Source organism: Atractosteus spatula, chromosome 9 (assembly GCF_055471065.1).
Source record: "Atractosteus spatula isolate fAtrSpa1 chromosome 9, fAtrSpa1.hap1, whole genome shotgun sequence".
Taxonomy (NCBI): domain Eukaryota; kingdom Metazoa; phylum Chordata; class Actinopteri; order Semionotiformes; family Lepisosteidae; genus Atractosteus; species Atractosteus spatula.
The window spans coordinates 27,222,672-27,238,818 of record NC_142714.1 but is presented as its reverse complement, the minus strand read 5'-3'; the positions used below and the strand labels follow the sequence as shown (position 1 = coordinate 27,238,818).

At 36.7% G+C, this 16,147-nt stretch overlaps 1 protein-coding gene across 11 annotated transcripts in view; it reads right to left on the bottom strand.

Annotated features, from left to right (window-relative positions):
* gphna (gephyrin a) overlaps positions 1-16,147 on the bottom strand; it is a 475,089-nt gene that overhangs the window by 202,875 nt on the left and 256,067 nt on the right. For all 11 annotated transcript variants that reach the window (XM_088924522.1, XM_088924523.1, XM_088924516.1 and 8 more), the window contains exon 3: positions 1,808-1,865. In XM_088924522.1, the coding sequence (XP_088780648.1) occupies positions 1,808-1,865 (58 nt within the window). The remainder of the gene's footprint in view (positions 1-1,807; positions 1,866-16,147) is intronic.

Sequence of the window (16,147 nt, the reverse complement as noted above, 5' to 3'; positions counted from 1 at the left end):
TCGTATTGTAGAACAATACTTCGGCAATTCTCCAGTCTCTTAGGTACTACCCTTGCCTTATGAGACAGTTGGCCAATTGTGTCATTTCTTTGTGTCAATTGCTTCTGAATAACATCTTGCAGTACTTGAGTACAACTGATAAAATACATCAGGATTTATTAATCCTAAGTGCTTCTTGTACCAAAAACATTTTTCTCTCTTCTATACTAGTACTACCCAATACAGAATTCCGTCCTTTCTGTTGACGTTTTATTGAATCTGAGAAAATTTCCTTTTAATACATCACTCATTTTCCTTTCATTATATAGACACTTCGTCTCAGATATATTTTCATGCTGTCATGCTTGACAGTTCCTTTGCTCTTTGTAGTACTGAAAGAACTTATTTCAATCCCCATTTCAGTGTTCTTTCTTGACCTTTCTAATACTGGTTAATAACAAAAGTATTTGCAAGGCAGTGTACTTTTTAAAACTGGATCCAGATGTTTTTCAATCATTTTATAAAGTGCCTTTTCACTTATATTTTTCCTAATTGATTTGTTGAACCGTTTTGGATATTGTTTTATAGATTTTGATTTACTTACCTTTTGGATATTTTTTTCTGTGTTTTAAATTAAAACTTGCCATCTATCTTCCACTGTTTTAATACTATATCCACCCTATCCCATTTTACTTCTCTTAAGCTCTCATTCAAAAAAGGTCTTTGAAAATCTTTGGACCAGCCTTACAGTCCCACTGTAATGATATTAGATAAGCTTGACAGGTGAGTGAAAAAGAAAAGTATCAAGCATTCATATGTTCCATGACAGACAAGTCAGTGCTGATACTCTGACAAGGGTGTATGACAGAATGAGGTGTGTGCACCAGTAAACACTAACAAGAACTCTTACTGTGATGTGAGCAGCTGAAGTAAAATGCAGACACAACACATCACACACAGTACAGTATGTTGCCTTTTCCTTTGAGAAAGCTACTCTTTTCCCTTTTTAGCTCAGTAAGACTATTCAGAGGTCCCCATTACTCTGACCCTAAAAATATCTGTCCCTATTTTTCCTGTCGAAAACATAAAAGCACATTTACAAACTGGTTAATTCTGCTTCTGCAAAGACCTCAGCCTTTGCAGACCAACTAAGAAAAATGACAATTCTGAAATCTTATGTTACCTCTACATTGATACTTTTGCTGGTACTTGAAAAGAGCACTTGTGTGTCAATAAGAAATGCTATTCATTTGCATGTTTTCTGACAACTTCAACGTTCACAGTATGCGCAGTGGATAACACTTTCCAGCATCTGATAGTTATTGAAATGCTGGATATCTAAGTAAAGTTAAATGATTATTGTCTCATGTAACAAATTATTACCATGTTACTATAGCTGTAGCATTTGCCTTGCTTCTTTTCATCACTTAAAGAAGTACCAAAAAAACAGAACATGTGTTTAAAGTTTAATGTTTAGTATGACCCAGTTAATCTTGTAAGGCTGAGGTGCATCTTTTGAATTGTTCATTACCAATACAATTTTTGCAAATTAAGGTATTTGAAGCAGTGAATGTAAAGACGCAGGTTTGTGTGCAGCCCTAGAATGGAGTGAACTCCCTAATGGCACAGAAACACATTTGCTGCATCCATCTATTTGTTAGTCCAGATCCAGAGTTAAGTGTAGACTGTAAAATTGAGGACATTTGAGACTACTGTCACTGCCACCCTGACTCCCAGGAAAAACAATAAACAGTAATCAGTAAACATTTAAACAGTTTGTGAACTGTTTCTTATACTATACTATAATGGAAAATAAATATTCCATTACCTTAATTTCATCTATTTCATCTGGAACAATTTTGTAGGCAGATACAGTTCCTCCCATCCTAAAGAGAAAAAGATAAAGCCTTTAATTAAAATAATGACAAGAAATTGAATGTAATGTTTAAGCAATTGACATAAATTCAAACACTGAAAAATAATAATTCTACTTTCACCAATATTTACCTAAAATTAATTTAGATTACACATTGTTACCACTAAAAAATGTGTAAAACAAACATCAGTATTATACAAAGTCAATCTGAGTTTGCGAAAATCTTTTAGCCAAATTCAGCAAAATATATTGAGTTTTGCTGACATATAGCCAGCATTTTGAAATACAGTCAAATGGCTATAATTTATAACTTTTGTTCAGGAGGAAACATTTCTGCATAAGATATTTTTCAAGGACAAGCTCTTCAAACCCTGAAATATTTCTTACCATTTTTGTTCACATACGCTTGTGAATCCATGCATGATTCTTTAATACTTCTCATGCAAAGATTTGTATGAGATATGGATTTTTATTGCAGTCCATTGTTAGAGGTTTATTAGGAAACTTAAAAGTATATTTACATACACAATACATGTATGTAAAAGTGCTAAACATCATCTTAAAAAATTACAGTGCACCCCACAAATTTACATAAGAACGACAATTGTTAAAAATCCACTTTGCAGTTTGCACAACTAGCACCCAAATCTCATACGAAGAATACAACAGACTGGGGATGCACTTTTAAATATGTAATCTTCCATGTGATTGATCACAGTGCTGCTGAAATACCATGGATAATAATGCAATTGAGAACAATCTGTTTACTCTGTTAAATTTAAATTATTGTATGTATATTTGGTCCATATTTGTCACTTTAGCAAATTGTAGTACTTTGTCTACATTTAACCTAAAAAAAATTAAATTTGAAAGCATTATGAAGTATGCTCGATGAAAAATGTGAAAACTTTGCAGGGGGTGAATACTTCTGCAAATTACTGTATACCATTACTTGAAAATAATTTAATATATTCCCAATTGCATGTTCAAGGTTTAATATTTGATAGGCAGTAGTAATAATTTATCCAGGCACACACATGGTATACAGAAATATTGTAATTCACATTATAATTTCATAATGGATTTTCATGCAGCACTTGCTGCTTGACCTTCTTCTTTCCAGTCTGGCTTTCACTTGTCACACTTGATAGAAATTTCACTCTGTCACTGATTCTCTTGATTTGCCTTGTACTCCCAATCCCTTCACCCCCTTAATCTCAATCAATATTAATCTCTCTCCTGGTTTTTGTAACTGTGGTTAACTCTACTCCCCTGAGTTCTATCCTGTGTTCCCTAACTGCTTTGGCACCTTTTCACTTATCTTTGTACAGTACACAATGGACATATATGCAAAATGTTCATATATTCCCCTTTTCCTTCACTGATACTCGTGTTTCTTCTCATGCCTTTGTCTGTCTGGTAGACATCTCATCCTGGATACACTCTCATTATCTTAAAGTCATCCTCACAACAGATCTACTTCTCTCTCTCCTACTTCCAACATTTTTGGCAGTATGATCCTGCCACTTATTTCTTAAGCAGTTAGTAGAATATGTTCCTTACTATTTAGTGTACTGTACATAACTCTTAGGTTCCTATTATTCTCCCATCTGGGCTACTGCAACATCTTGATGACCAGATGCCTTGCCAATGTCATTTACTCACTCCAACCCATCCGGAATTTTGCAGCTTGTCAAATCATTTCTTTAGCTTGCTTTTCTTATGCTTGCTTTTCTTATGTTACTTAATGACTCTAGGCTCTCCACTGGCTTCCTCCCTGCCTCCTCACATCCAACTCAAAATCCAAAACTATCTCACTTACTTCAAATCTTTACCCTGTATCCCCAGCTTCCATCTTACTGCTACTTTCTGTACCCGATCTCCATTCTCCACCCTCAATCCTCAGTGATAGACTGAACCACTCACAGAAGGTGAACTTCTTCAGAACTGTTCAGTCCCTAACCACCCTTTGGAGTCTGTTCAAGACTCATTGGTTTAGACAGAGCCTTTGACCAATGTGCTAGCTTTAATGTCAATTTATTAATTTATTCACAATGACGAGTGTAGAATGGAGTGTCTGTTATAAATCTTATGACAGAATTAGAAGCAATTATTTAAACCACATTACCACAGTTCATGATTGGGAAAACAATTATTTACTGTAAATTAATGTATGCATATATAAATGTGCAAAACACAATTTACTGTAATAAAATAATAATAAAGAAAACCAGATCTAGACTTTAGATTGGAACTAATCAATATGAGCTTGAAAGTAAAGAACTGGACAGATAGAATTTCAAACCATTATTTGCTTAAATGTTGCTTCCAGCTGACAAATGGATGGCCTGACATTCTCGCTGAGAATTTGCTTTTACAATACCAAATATTTTGTTTGCTTGCATGTACGTTGTACATCAGTGTGTTCTAGCTTTAATGACATTTTAATAATTTATTCACATTACCTTATCATACCGGCATGATTGTTTTTTGTATATACATAATGCATTTTTTAATTAAGTATCTGCTAAGCAAATCATTAATATATACTTTATTTAACAACACACATTAATTGTATTTTGGGTCTTGGCTAAGAGGCTTACCCTGATTTTATTCCTGATGTTATCACTAAAATAATAATAGAATCAACTAAATTCTATCAACTAAAAATAAAATAACCTAACATTAGATAACAGTATTAACTGAAATGACTTGAATGCAAATGAGATAGCTCATCCTGGGAGTTTCAGTTTGATAGGTATTACATCATATATTGCAAAATCCTAGACAGCACGTCAGTAAATTTAGATAAGGTGTTTTCCAATTCAGACCTGTACAGATATATTAATTTAAACAATTAAACAATTACTATCCTCTAGCATACACAGGCAGTGATCAGTCAAAGAATAAAGATCCCAATAATGAGCGTAGTAGGGGATGCCAGTGATAAAGCTTATGATAGAATCAGAGCCCATTATGTAAACCTATAGTCATGTGAAAAAGAATGTACACCCTCTTTCAATTTTATGGTTTTATACAGTTGCAGCCATTCAAAGTACGCGGCACAGACACGTACCATGGGTAATTGGCTACGGAAAAAATTCCTCCTCCCTCTCCCAGTAGGATTGGGACCCATTGTGATTCTGGCAGGTGTGGGAACTCTGGTACTAGATTTCTGAGTTTAGGGAAGAATGTTTCTCTAATCCCAGAGTATCTGTCACAGTGCAGTAGGAAGTGCACCTCTGTCTCTATTTCTCCCCGCTGGCAGTGGTAGCACAGTCTCTCTCTCTTGCCCTCTCCCCCCTCTCTTTCAATTCAATTCAATTCAAGGTGCTTTATTAGCAGGGCTCGTCGTGTGTCTCTCTCTCGCGGGAGAGCTCGCTGGCAGATGGTGACGGAAAGAAAGAAAATAAAGGCAGCTTTTAATTCCGCAAGTCACACACCAATACTCCATTTCTCCCTAAACATTTTAAGCACCAAAGTCTTTCATGTGGTTTTCATCACTCTCTGCGGGAGTGCTGGCTGTGACGAATTAAACCGGTTTCACAGGTATTTTCAAGTGGTCGAATCTTCAGCGGGAGGGGGGAACAAGCTGCCCAGCCATGTGGAATGCCACAGAACCCCAAACAGACAATACACACTAGCCGAATATTTGACCAAGATATCCAGACACAGTTGTATGAGCTCCACTAGTAAAACTCAAAGTATTACGCTGGTCCACACTATTTGAAACCGTCATTTTAAATGAAAAGACTTTATTTTTTCATCGACAAAAAGTAACACCCACCACAGCATTTCGTTGATCTAACTAACAAGGATGGGACATTAGCTAGCCAATATGATAAAGGAATAACTTTTTTGTTTATTTCTTTAGCACATTTATTTGAACATTTCCATCGATTGTACAAGCACTGAAAAACTGTTCAATCCCTAGTTCGTCGGGCATTTTCTTTTACTATAACAGATATAAAAACTCCCTTGCTTTTTACAGAGCGTTTAATAATTTCTAACAACGAAAATTATTTAAACTGCGACACTTTTATCATTCAACGAGAGCTCAAAATATCAAGGATCCTCAAGATCCATCAACAAAGACAACAGAATAAGATACTGTCCATGGGAATCCAAGCTTTTTTATCTACGCTAAGTAGTCTTTAAAATTTCTTCATTACACAGTGAAGTCAAAATTCCGGGATGTGCCTATATTAGTACGCTGGGCAAACCTTCCGAGGTAAAATTCTTCCAGCACGGGGATACCTTTAAAGCGGAGACAACGGCACCGAAAATTTTTGGTGCGCCCTCTCTTTAAAGTATGTACAGTTATAATTCAAACTGAATTAAAAACTACACATCCCAGTTACCATGGTGGTGCTTGTGATCATTGCGTTTAACCAACGAAACAGGGCACATGACTTTGGGGCTGAGTTTTGAAAGCTTAACCTATTAACAAGACAGCAAAGACATTTTTCAAAGAAAGTTTAGCCTTTGTCACTAATGAAACCACTAAATAAAGACATAAATATAGAAATGGACAATTAATTGAGTTTTATATTTCTAAATATCACAACGTGTTCGAATCCAAGTCATTTTTAATAACAATGGGTAAACTGGGTAAACTATCACAAAGCTTTAGAGAACTTAACATTTTTATTATCAACAAGTTGTAAATATGACATTTACATTGGCATTATTAATTTTTCACTTGAGTGTATGGAGGATTGTGAGAGCAGACCCCCCTCTTAGGCTGCGCAAACGATTTTTTACATTTTTATAAAGAAATGAAGGCTGTATGCGTTACAATATAAACATTTACTGTCAAACTTTAAATCAACAGTTGATTTAAAGACGATCTGTCAAAGTGCAATGAAATACAATATTGTTGTTGTTGTTGTTGTTGTTGTTTTTATCCTGTAAAGCGTTTTGAGAAGCCACCTTTAGAAGTGCTATATAAAGGCGCTGATTCTTATGGAATGTGTTTTTCTTTCTTCTTTTTTTTCAGCGTGGAATAAACCTATTACAGTACTTGATTCTTATGGATGCCTGGTTCCGCCGGGGATTCAAAATAAAACATGGAATCGCGTGTCTAAGGAAATAGCAGTATAACTATATCCATGCACAAACAGTAGCATGTTACATTATTAATGTGGGTGTCTCCTCTTGCCAGAAAGCGCTAAATTGCATTTTGAGTGTGGTTTTTGACTTTTTTTAAATTACAACCCATACATAAGCTGATACTGTTTAGACTTTTAATTATTTTAAACGTTATTACAGCAGCACAATGTGCTTTTTCACAAAACCTAGAGAAACGAAATGTCTTGCGTTGTACAGCTTTTCAGCTAAATATATTTATCGCTTACAACTGACACTTGAGGTGCCCAATAAAAACCGGTTGAACAGCTCTGTTGGAGGTTTGCAGATCAGATCAGATTCCCTTCCCCCCACAGAAAGACAGACTTATTAGTCGCTATTCACCGCGTGGCGAGCAGCTCCAATTTCAGGCGTAAGCGATAGATCCCAGTTTAGCCGATCTTGTTACAGCACGTTACAGTTTACTATTATTAACCATATTAATTTTAAGTGCTTAATGCCATTTTTTGACCGCACACGAATATTCTTATGTCCATATCTTCGCAAGGGAATCAGTGCGAATTGTAATACTAATTAAATGACCGTGGGCACTTTCCACCCCCTCTGACAGCAGGAACATAACCCATTCTCAGCTCAGCTTCCTGTTAGACAAGAGGAATGTAAAAAAAACAATTACTTTTTGTCAGTGAAAACCGGTGTGTGTGTCTCTCTCTCTCTGCTGAATGAATAAAAGCATTTTATTAAAAACGCATTTGCGTTTGTCTGGGTATTTACTTTGTAATCTGTGGTTCTTTTTAACTGTTTTTACATCTACTGTACTGCTTTGAGATGCCACTTTTAAAGGTGATATATAAAATAAAGTTTTTTATTATTGTTATAGAGAAACATGATCAGATTTTCCCTGGTTCAGAAAAAAAGATCTAAAGTATACTAGTTTGTCACTCTTCTCATTCCCTCTTTGCTAAATGGCTTTTCATACTAATCTGATCAATCTAACTGCCTGTTTTCTGTGCTTTCTCTATCCTTTAAAATAAACTATTATTCCACAATGCAGAGTATTACATGGCCAGTATCACAGGCCAGTTCACAGGTTTGCATGCATAATTTAATTTTGAAAGCCACTGAGACATCAGGACTGTTGTATTTATGAAAAAGAAACAAAACAAAAAGCATACTAACAACTGTGCCATCCTACTCCTTAGTTAATACATTTTATTATTTATAAACAGTTAACATTGTTAGCAAAATATTTTGAATTATATTTTACCCTGTTTTTTCTTTGGTTTTGTATTTAACTTATTATATGATAGTCAGATTTAATGTATATTTGAACAATGAAAATATATTTTTACAAGATGCGGGGGAAAGTGCAACAACTTATTACAGTGCTAAATTCAATACTATTGATTACTAATAGTTTATGCTAACACCTAACTTTCTTAATTCGATGTATTTAAAACAGTGAACTAAGTGTAACATAACATTCAGAAATACAATCGAGAATAGTTTTGTGGTGTTTGTATAGATGAAACGTTTCTAAAATGTATAACGTAACAAAATTAAAGACGATTAAAATCTGCAATCTTTCCACTTGTATGTCAAGTAGTCTAAGTGGTGAGAAAGCTGTGCTTAATGATAATTAAGGGACTTAAATGTAAAAAGAAATGCTTCATATTGCTTGACTAATTTTAAAAACTAAGTTATAAATGCAGACGCTCTCTCTGTGCCGCGCCGGGTCTAAATATCTAAATATATTATAGCGCATTCACCCCAGGTAGAGGCCGAAGAGCTCTTCCTGGGGAAGAGCAGGACAAGAGTGAAAGTGGTCAGGGCGGGGTTTAGGAAGGCCGCTGACCAGTGCGGCTGTCCCACAGTGAAGCGGGCGTACAGTCTGGGGAGGTATCCGTTTTCCTTGTAAATAGTTCCCTGCTTCTGCACCCCTGGGTGTTACTTTCTCTCTCTTTTCTCTCTCTCTCTCTCGGGCGAGCAGGCGGTGTGTTGGCTCGCACTGTTGGTGGGCGGGGGCTGTCTGTCTCTGGTTGGGGGCGCGGGAGAGCCTGGCTGGCAGGTGGTGACGGAGAAGAAAAATAAAGGCAGCTTTAATGCCGCAAGTCTGAGTTCTTGTGTCCGTCCAACCGAACCCGAAAGTATTACAATATGTATCTATCAAAGAAAGCGTAGATAAAAAAGCTTCATTCTCATGTATCCTATACAAGTATCTTTTAATACAGTCTTTGCTGTGCTCTTGAGGATCCTTGTGATATTTTGAGCTCTGGTTGAATGATAAGTGTCGCAGTTTAAATAATTTTCGTAGTTAGATATTATGAAATGCTCTGTTAAAAGCAAGGGAGTTTTTATGCCTGACAAAGTAGGGCTTGGACAGATTCCAAGTGCTTGTACAAATGTGCTAAAGAAATTAGCAAAAAAAGTCATTCCTTTATCGTATTGGCTAGCTAATGTCCTGTCTTCGTTAGTTAGATCAATGAAATGCTGTGGTGTTTGTCAAAGAAAAAAATAAAAGTATTTTCGTTTAAAATGACGGTTAGAAAGAATGTGGACCAGCGTAATACTTTGAGTTTACAGCTTGTCCAAAGTCATTCATTATTAATACTATTAGTAATATCTTCGGTAAAGGCTTTGATGCATAAAATATTTCTGCATAATTAAAATATTTATGATAAAGGTAGGTTGTGTACTTTTGTCCAACTGAGCAATCTTGTGTTCATAAAATATACCAACTTTTTAATGACTGATGATTAACATGCTGTAATACACAGTTTAAATTTAAAAGCTCAAATGCTGTACATGAGAGGTTAAGCTTTATTGGCTCCTCCTGGCGGTTTTACAAGGTGATTCCGGATACTTTCCGGCATGACGTCAAATGACGCGATACACCGCGTGATACTGCGTTTTGATGTGACATGCCCACCGCGGTATACCGCGAAATACCCCACCCGTTTTGAATGGCTGCATCTGTATATCAAGACATAACAAAAAATTATCTGGTCCTTACCAGGTCCTAAAATTAGGTATATCTCACCTCAGGTGACAAACAACACATAACAGATTCCACTATGTCATTATTTAATAAACAAAAAATAAGCCAACATGCAGAAGCCATGTGTGAAAAACTAAGTACACCCCATGATTCAGTAGCTTGTAGAACTACCTTTAGTAGCAATAGCTTGAAGTAATCATTTTCCGTATGAGTTTATCAGTCTCTCACATCGTTTTGGACGAACTTTGGCCCAGTCTTCTTTACAACATTGCTTCAGTTCATTGATGTTTGAGGGAATTCGTTTATGCACAGCTCTCTTAAGGTCCAGCCACAGCATCTCAATGTAGTTGAGATCTGGACTTTGACTTGGCCATTCCAACACCTTGATTCTTTTCTTTTTCAGACATTCAGTTGTACTATAGATTTGCTGGTGTGCTTGGGATCTTTGTCCTGTTGCATGACCCAGTTTCGGCCAAGCTTTAGCTGTCGGATAGATGGCCTCACGTTTGTCTCTAGAATACTTTGGTATAAAGTGGAGTTCATGGTCGACACGCCGACTGCAAGGTGCCCAGGTCCTGTAGCTGCAAAACAAGCCCAAATCATGACCCCTCCACCACCGTGCTTGACGGTTGGTATGAGGTGTTTATGGCAATACGCTGTGTTTTCGCCAAACATGGCATTGTGCAAAATGACAAAACTTTGGTCTCGTCTGTCCAAAAGACAATGTTCCAGAAATCTTGTGGTTTGTTCAGATGCAACTTTGCAAACTCCATTCTCACTGTAGAATGATGGATTTCAAATTGTTTGGAAATGGTTTTATAACCCTTCCCAGATTGATGAGCAGCAACAATTACTTCTCTGAGTTCATTGCTGATGTCTTTTCTCCTTCACATGGTGTTAACACACACCTGAATGCTCCAGACCACCAAGCTGCCAAAAGTTCTGCTTTTATAGAGGTGGTCACACTTCCTGATGATCAACTAATCAAGTGCATTTGATTAGCAGCACCTGGCTGCTAATTACCTTCTTAATTCCTATGGAAGGAGTAAAGGTGTACTTAATTTGTCTCACATGATTTCTGCATTTTGGCTTACTTTTTGTTGAATGAATAATAACATAGTGAAATCTGTTCTGTGTTGTTTGTTATCTGAGGCTAGATTTATCTAAATATAGAAGTTGGTGAGGACCAGACGATTGTTATTTATTCCCTGATATCTTTGAATTGAAAGATTCATACTACATAGGTGATTGTACTTTCTTTTTCACATGACTGTATACTGGCTCTACTGAACTGCCTTATGAGAGCAGTTAAAAATGTATTGCAGAAACTTTAAAAATTAAAAAAAATGAGTAAGTATATATTTATAGTGCTTATAGAAAATCTATGCACCTTTTCCAAAGTAACACATTTTGAGGCCTAACAGCCTGAAATTAGTATACATTTTGGAAGTTCAAGAAAAGCATTAATTTTAATTTAACAACATTGACATATTAATAAACTGTAATTCCAAAAATTATATTGGTGCTTCATAAACTATTTCTTTGCACTGCAGAAAAATCATTTTGTTTTTAGGAGCATTAATATAAAGCTAATTTTTGTTTTACTGTTTTGCAATTTGTTAACAGTTTATTAGAAATTATACCAATGCCGTATTGCTGCAATCAACAACAAACATTGCTGTTCTGACAAATTAAACTTTCCATTCCCTATTGGGTCTTGAAACTTTTTGAATTAGATGTTTTGCTTTAAATTAGACGTACCTGCTAACTTCCAGCAGTATTAGCCTGACAAGCCCCAGTTGTGAAACACATTATTATGTTGATTGTCTCTCTTCTGTTCATACTCTTTTACTGTACATTTACCCTTTCACGTCTCTCCTTTATTAGCGTGTCCAATGCTTCCTTCAACCACTGCACACTTTATGCACTAGACTGGAAGAGACAAATAATCAGAGGTACAGAAGCAGCTGAACATTACCTTCTAGGGCAGAGGTTCCCAACCTATTACAGCACACGGCCCACATGACCAACCATAAAAACACAAGGACCCGGCTGTCCTCACCGTTTGAAACGGGTTAGCTCTATACCTCAGCAGTAGCATAATCGACACCAGTAATCAGAGAAATGATGCATATACTGTACAAACTACAAACATGGCATTACAAAGACCTTTTATTGATTACAGAAGGAGTCCAGTCAGCACCTCAAAAAAATTAAATAAAAATAAGAAAAATATTGTAAAAACTAAGGCACCAGTACAACTCTTTCTTAATTATGATATCTCTCGTACTTAACGTTAGCCTTGTCAGAAACAAAACTGAACGAGAGGAATCAAAAGGAACTGAATATTTGTACACAAGTGTGGGGTAGCCTTCTGTGCCAATGAACTTATGAGGACATTGAGAAACAAAAATATGCACAATAAATAACAAAATAATTATAAATCAGAAGTATATGTTAACTCCCCGTCCGTTACATTATATTCAACACGTAGATTTTCCAATGGACGCAGGAATGCACACTCAATAGCTTGCAACTAGCCTGGCTGTAAACACACGCACCTTCTTTCTGGCTCACTTAGTGAGAGGGCTGGTTCTCCTTGAAACATACCAAATGCTGGATGTTGGGCTGCAGAGACGTATTTTGTTTGACTTTAAAGCCTCGTTTGATAACACTTCGGAACACAGCACACAGCGGCAGCGGCTCGTTCTCAGTTCCCATTTTCTCTTTTTTAGTTTGGGTTTGGATTTTGGGTTATCGGTATAAGACACTGAAGCGGTTTCTTTGCTTGTAGATGGGCCTTCCTCTGTGTCCTCGTAAGAGAACCAAACGCAAGCCACTTATCCATGACATGAAGCGTAGTTAGGCAGTTATACTACATTCTGCATTAGCTTTCTTGTCATGTCACATATAATAGCGCTAAATGGCGGTCACGTCATGCCAGCATGCTAAGCCATAATATATACAAATGTTTATATTATGTTTTTTATATTATATATAATGTTATATATTTACGACTGTTGTACAATTACAGCCAGGGCCGGCGGAACCCATACTTGGGCTCGCGTGCAAGTAAATACAAAATCCCCTCCGGCTTCCCTCTGCCTCCACAGGTGCACACAGAGCAAGAGAGCAGAATTCAAACAGGCTAACATACTGAACTTGACACTTAGTAATGAGCTGTTTAAAAGTTTTCAACTTGACTCGTTGCGCTTTCGTCGCTACAAACTTAGCGATGATATCACTGAAATCCACCTGCCTTGCAGTGCTGTTCTCTACAGACAGCAAAGCCAGAGCTGACAGTCTGTCCTATGTCATGGTGGACCTTAGATAAGTTTTGATCAATTTCAGTTTGCTAAACGAGCATTAAGCACTGGCGACAGCAACTGGAATTGTTAAAAACACTTGACATGCTATCACTGTGTCTGGAATAGGGGATTTCATATCTTTATTGACCAAATACTGCAGTACTTCAAACGGAGTGTTGACTTCATTGGGGCGCAGATCAGACAGAAACCTTAATTCAGTTGCCAAATCTCCGCCATGTCTCCTAAAACAAAGCAAGTTTGTTGCAGCTTCAGTTGAATTATCTCTGGTATTTTTAATGTCAAACAAAATGCCAAAAAGATGGCTGAATTCTCTGAAAACATCCTTCTGTCTCACTGATGACAGTGCCTAGTAAGCAATTGATAAAGTCCTCTTTAAACTTTTCCTTTCTAATGGTCTTTTCTGTTCTTTGCGTTTCTCGCTGCCTGAGTTACATTTCTGGATCACTTTCATGTTGCACACTAACGAACATAGCTTATTTAAATGTAAGCTTGTCTCTTGCTCAGTCTTGCAGAGGAACAGGTCGCGTTATCCAATTCTACATATTTTGGAATGAACATGCCAATGACCAATTACAAACCATCTGCACAGCCGTGTTTCCTAGATCATTGTGTTTTAATTTTAAATATGCCAGACTAATATGGCTATTGGCAACTACACAGCATTCCCCGCCCCAGACATACAAACCCTCGTTTATTTTACAGATGGTCTTTTCTCAAAAAAAGCAACGGGCCCCCTTAGATCTGGGCCCGGGTGCAATTGCACTCATTGCAACTGCCGTAGCGCCGGCCCTGATTACAACAATCATTTCACGGCCCCCCTGCAATACCTCAGGTTTTCAGCCCACAGGTTGAAAACCACTGCTCTAGGGTATTACCTTACCCACCCATGTTGTTGATCTCTTGGGTAGTGCCTCTGAAAGACTGATGTCTGAAAGGTTGACCTTGTCAATGCCTTTAAGGATCTTAAAGATTAAAAAGGTTCTGTTCTTTCAGACCATGTTAGCTTTTCCTTTAAGCCCAGCAATTCATCTGGTTGTACACCTCTCTGGACTGAGCCATCTTTCTATAAACTTCAGACCAAAACTGCACATCCATTGATTTGAATTCCACACTTTTCACTATATATTCCAACACTGATTGGCTTTTTGCTTTCCCACAGTGTCTAGAAGATTTAAATGATGAAGTCTTTTTTCATAGCTTTTTTAAAATCTCATATTTGTAGTTCAAGCATTTACTACCAAAACACTGCATGTGTCTATTTTGAATGTTAAATGTGGCAAGGTGTTCACCCAGTCCTGAATTTGATCTAAAATTTACAGCAACTCACAGAAAACATTTGCTCAACTGTTTGTGGAGATGTTGAATTTTGGTACATTGCTGGTTTACAAGTAATCTCATATACAGTAAAACATGATCTGTGACCTGCTGAACTTATAGTTTTACACCCTTTCCCAGGTTTCCCTTCTATTCTTTTCTGTAAAAAGAATTTAAGTTTTATTTTCTTTCATGGGGAAAGCTTTTTTCATGTTTCCATGGCAGAGCTAACCATAATTTCTTAACGAGGATCATAAATATTTTGTACATGGATTGTAACAGACGGCATTACGTATCAAGGAATAGAAACTAGTGACATAATGAATTAGCTCTGTATCACCCCTCTTATTAACCTCAAGAATTATACTGTGCTTTGCATTCCAAGAACACTATGCAGACGAGGTGTCTTGAGGCCCCGGGATCTCATTTATACAAATGAGGCTAGGAACATATTTCATTATATCCCTTCCTCAAACAAAAACAAAAAGAAAAGACAAAGGTAAGACAAAAAATTGCAATTCAAACTTTGAAATGCAAATGACAAGGAAAAGAAATAATAAACACTTCTCTGGAACAAGTACAAAAAGTGATTTTTCTTTTTCATAATGTTTATTACATAGTTATTTCAATTATGTTCATCCACATATTTGTGTTTTTCTATGAATGAAACACAGACTTAGTAGATGATTTCACTATGAAAAATGGAATAAAATACACTAAACAGGAAATGCTAAATTTCTTTCTTAAATTATCTGGTAGCCACAGGGTTGCTATCTGCAAAGGTACTGTACATTGATTAAAGGTTAAAGAGCTGCTCAACAACAAACTGAAAAGTCTTAATGATTTAAATGTTAAGTGTCACTTGTTCCCATATCCCATGTCTCTTTGCAAACTTCATTTGCAACTGCATTCTTGAGTTTGAAGGTTTGAGAGAAGAACAAAAATGCATATGTGTTGCAATTCATTACTGGGAGACTCTACAAGAAATACAGTATAAGTGTTGCTTGCGCTGTCACAAAGAGTGTAGGACCACACAAAGTCTCTCAGGCAGAGGTGGGGACATTATTTTATAGGTTAAGTCCTGTTACTGTACCTCTGCTCTCTTCTTTTGAGTGTCTTGTTTTAAATGTCTCCATTCCCCACTATCTTCATTGCCCAGTCTAGAGGCCACCCAAACCTTATGAAGTCTTTTAAGGTAAGTTTGCTGAATTACTTTCATTTTTATGCCTCAGATTTAAGAGGATACATATACTTGGTGACTTTAATATACATATTAATTCAGGGTCTTCCAGTTCAGCTAAGGATTTCCTAGCTCTGTTGGGATGCTTTGTTCTAACCCAGTTTGTTCTTAGCCCAACACATAACAAAGGACACAACCTTGATTTAGTCATTGCAAATAATTTAGTTTCTTACTTCTCTTCCCTTGAACTAGGCCTCTTTGATCACTTAGCTATTCTCTTCAATCTGGAATGACCTATTTTTAACATTTTCCCCTCACAAGATTTAGCAACTGGTGATCAGTTGATCAGCCAAGGATCACAAATTCTGTTCTATCCTCCTTAT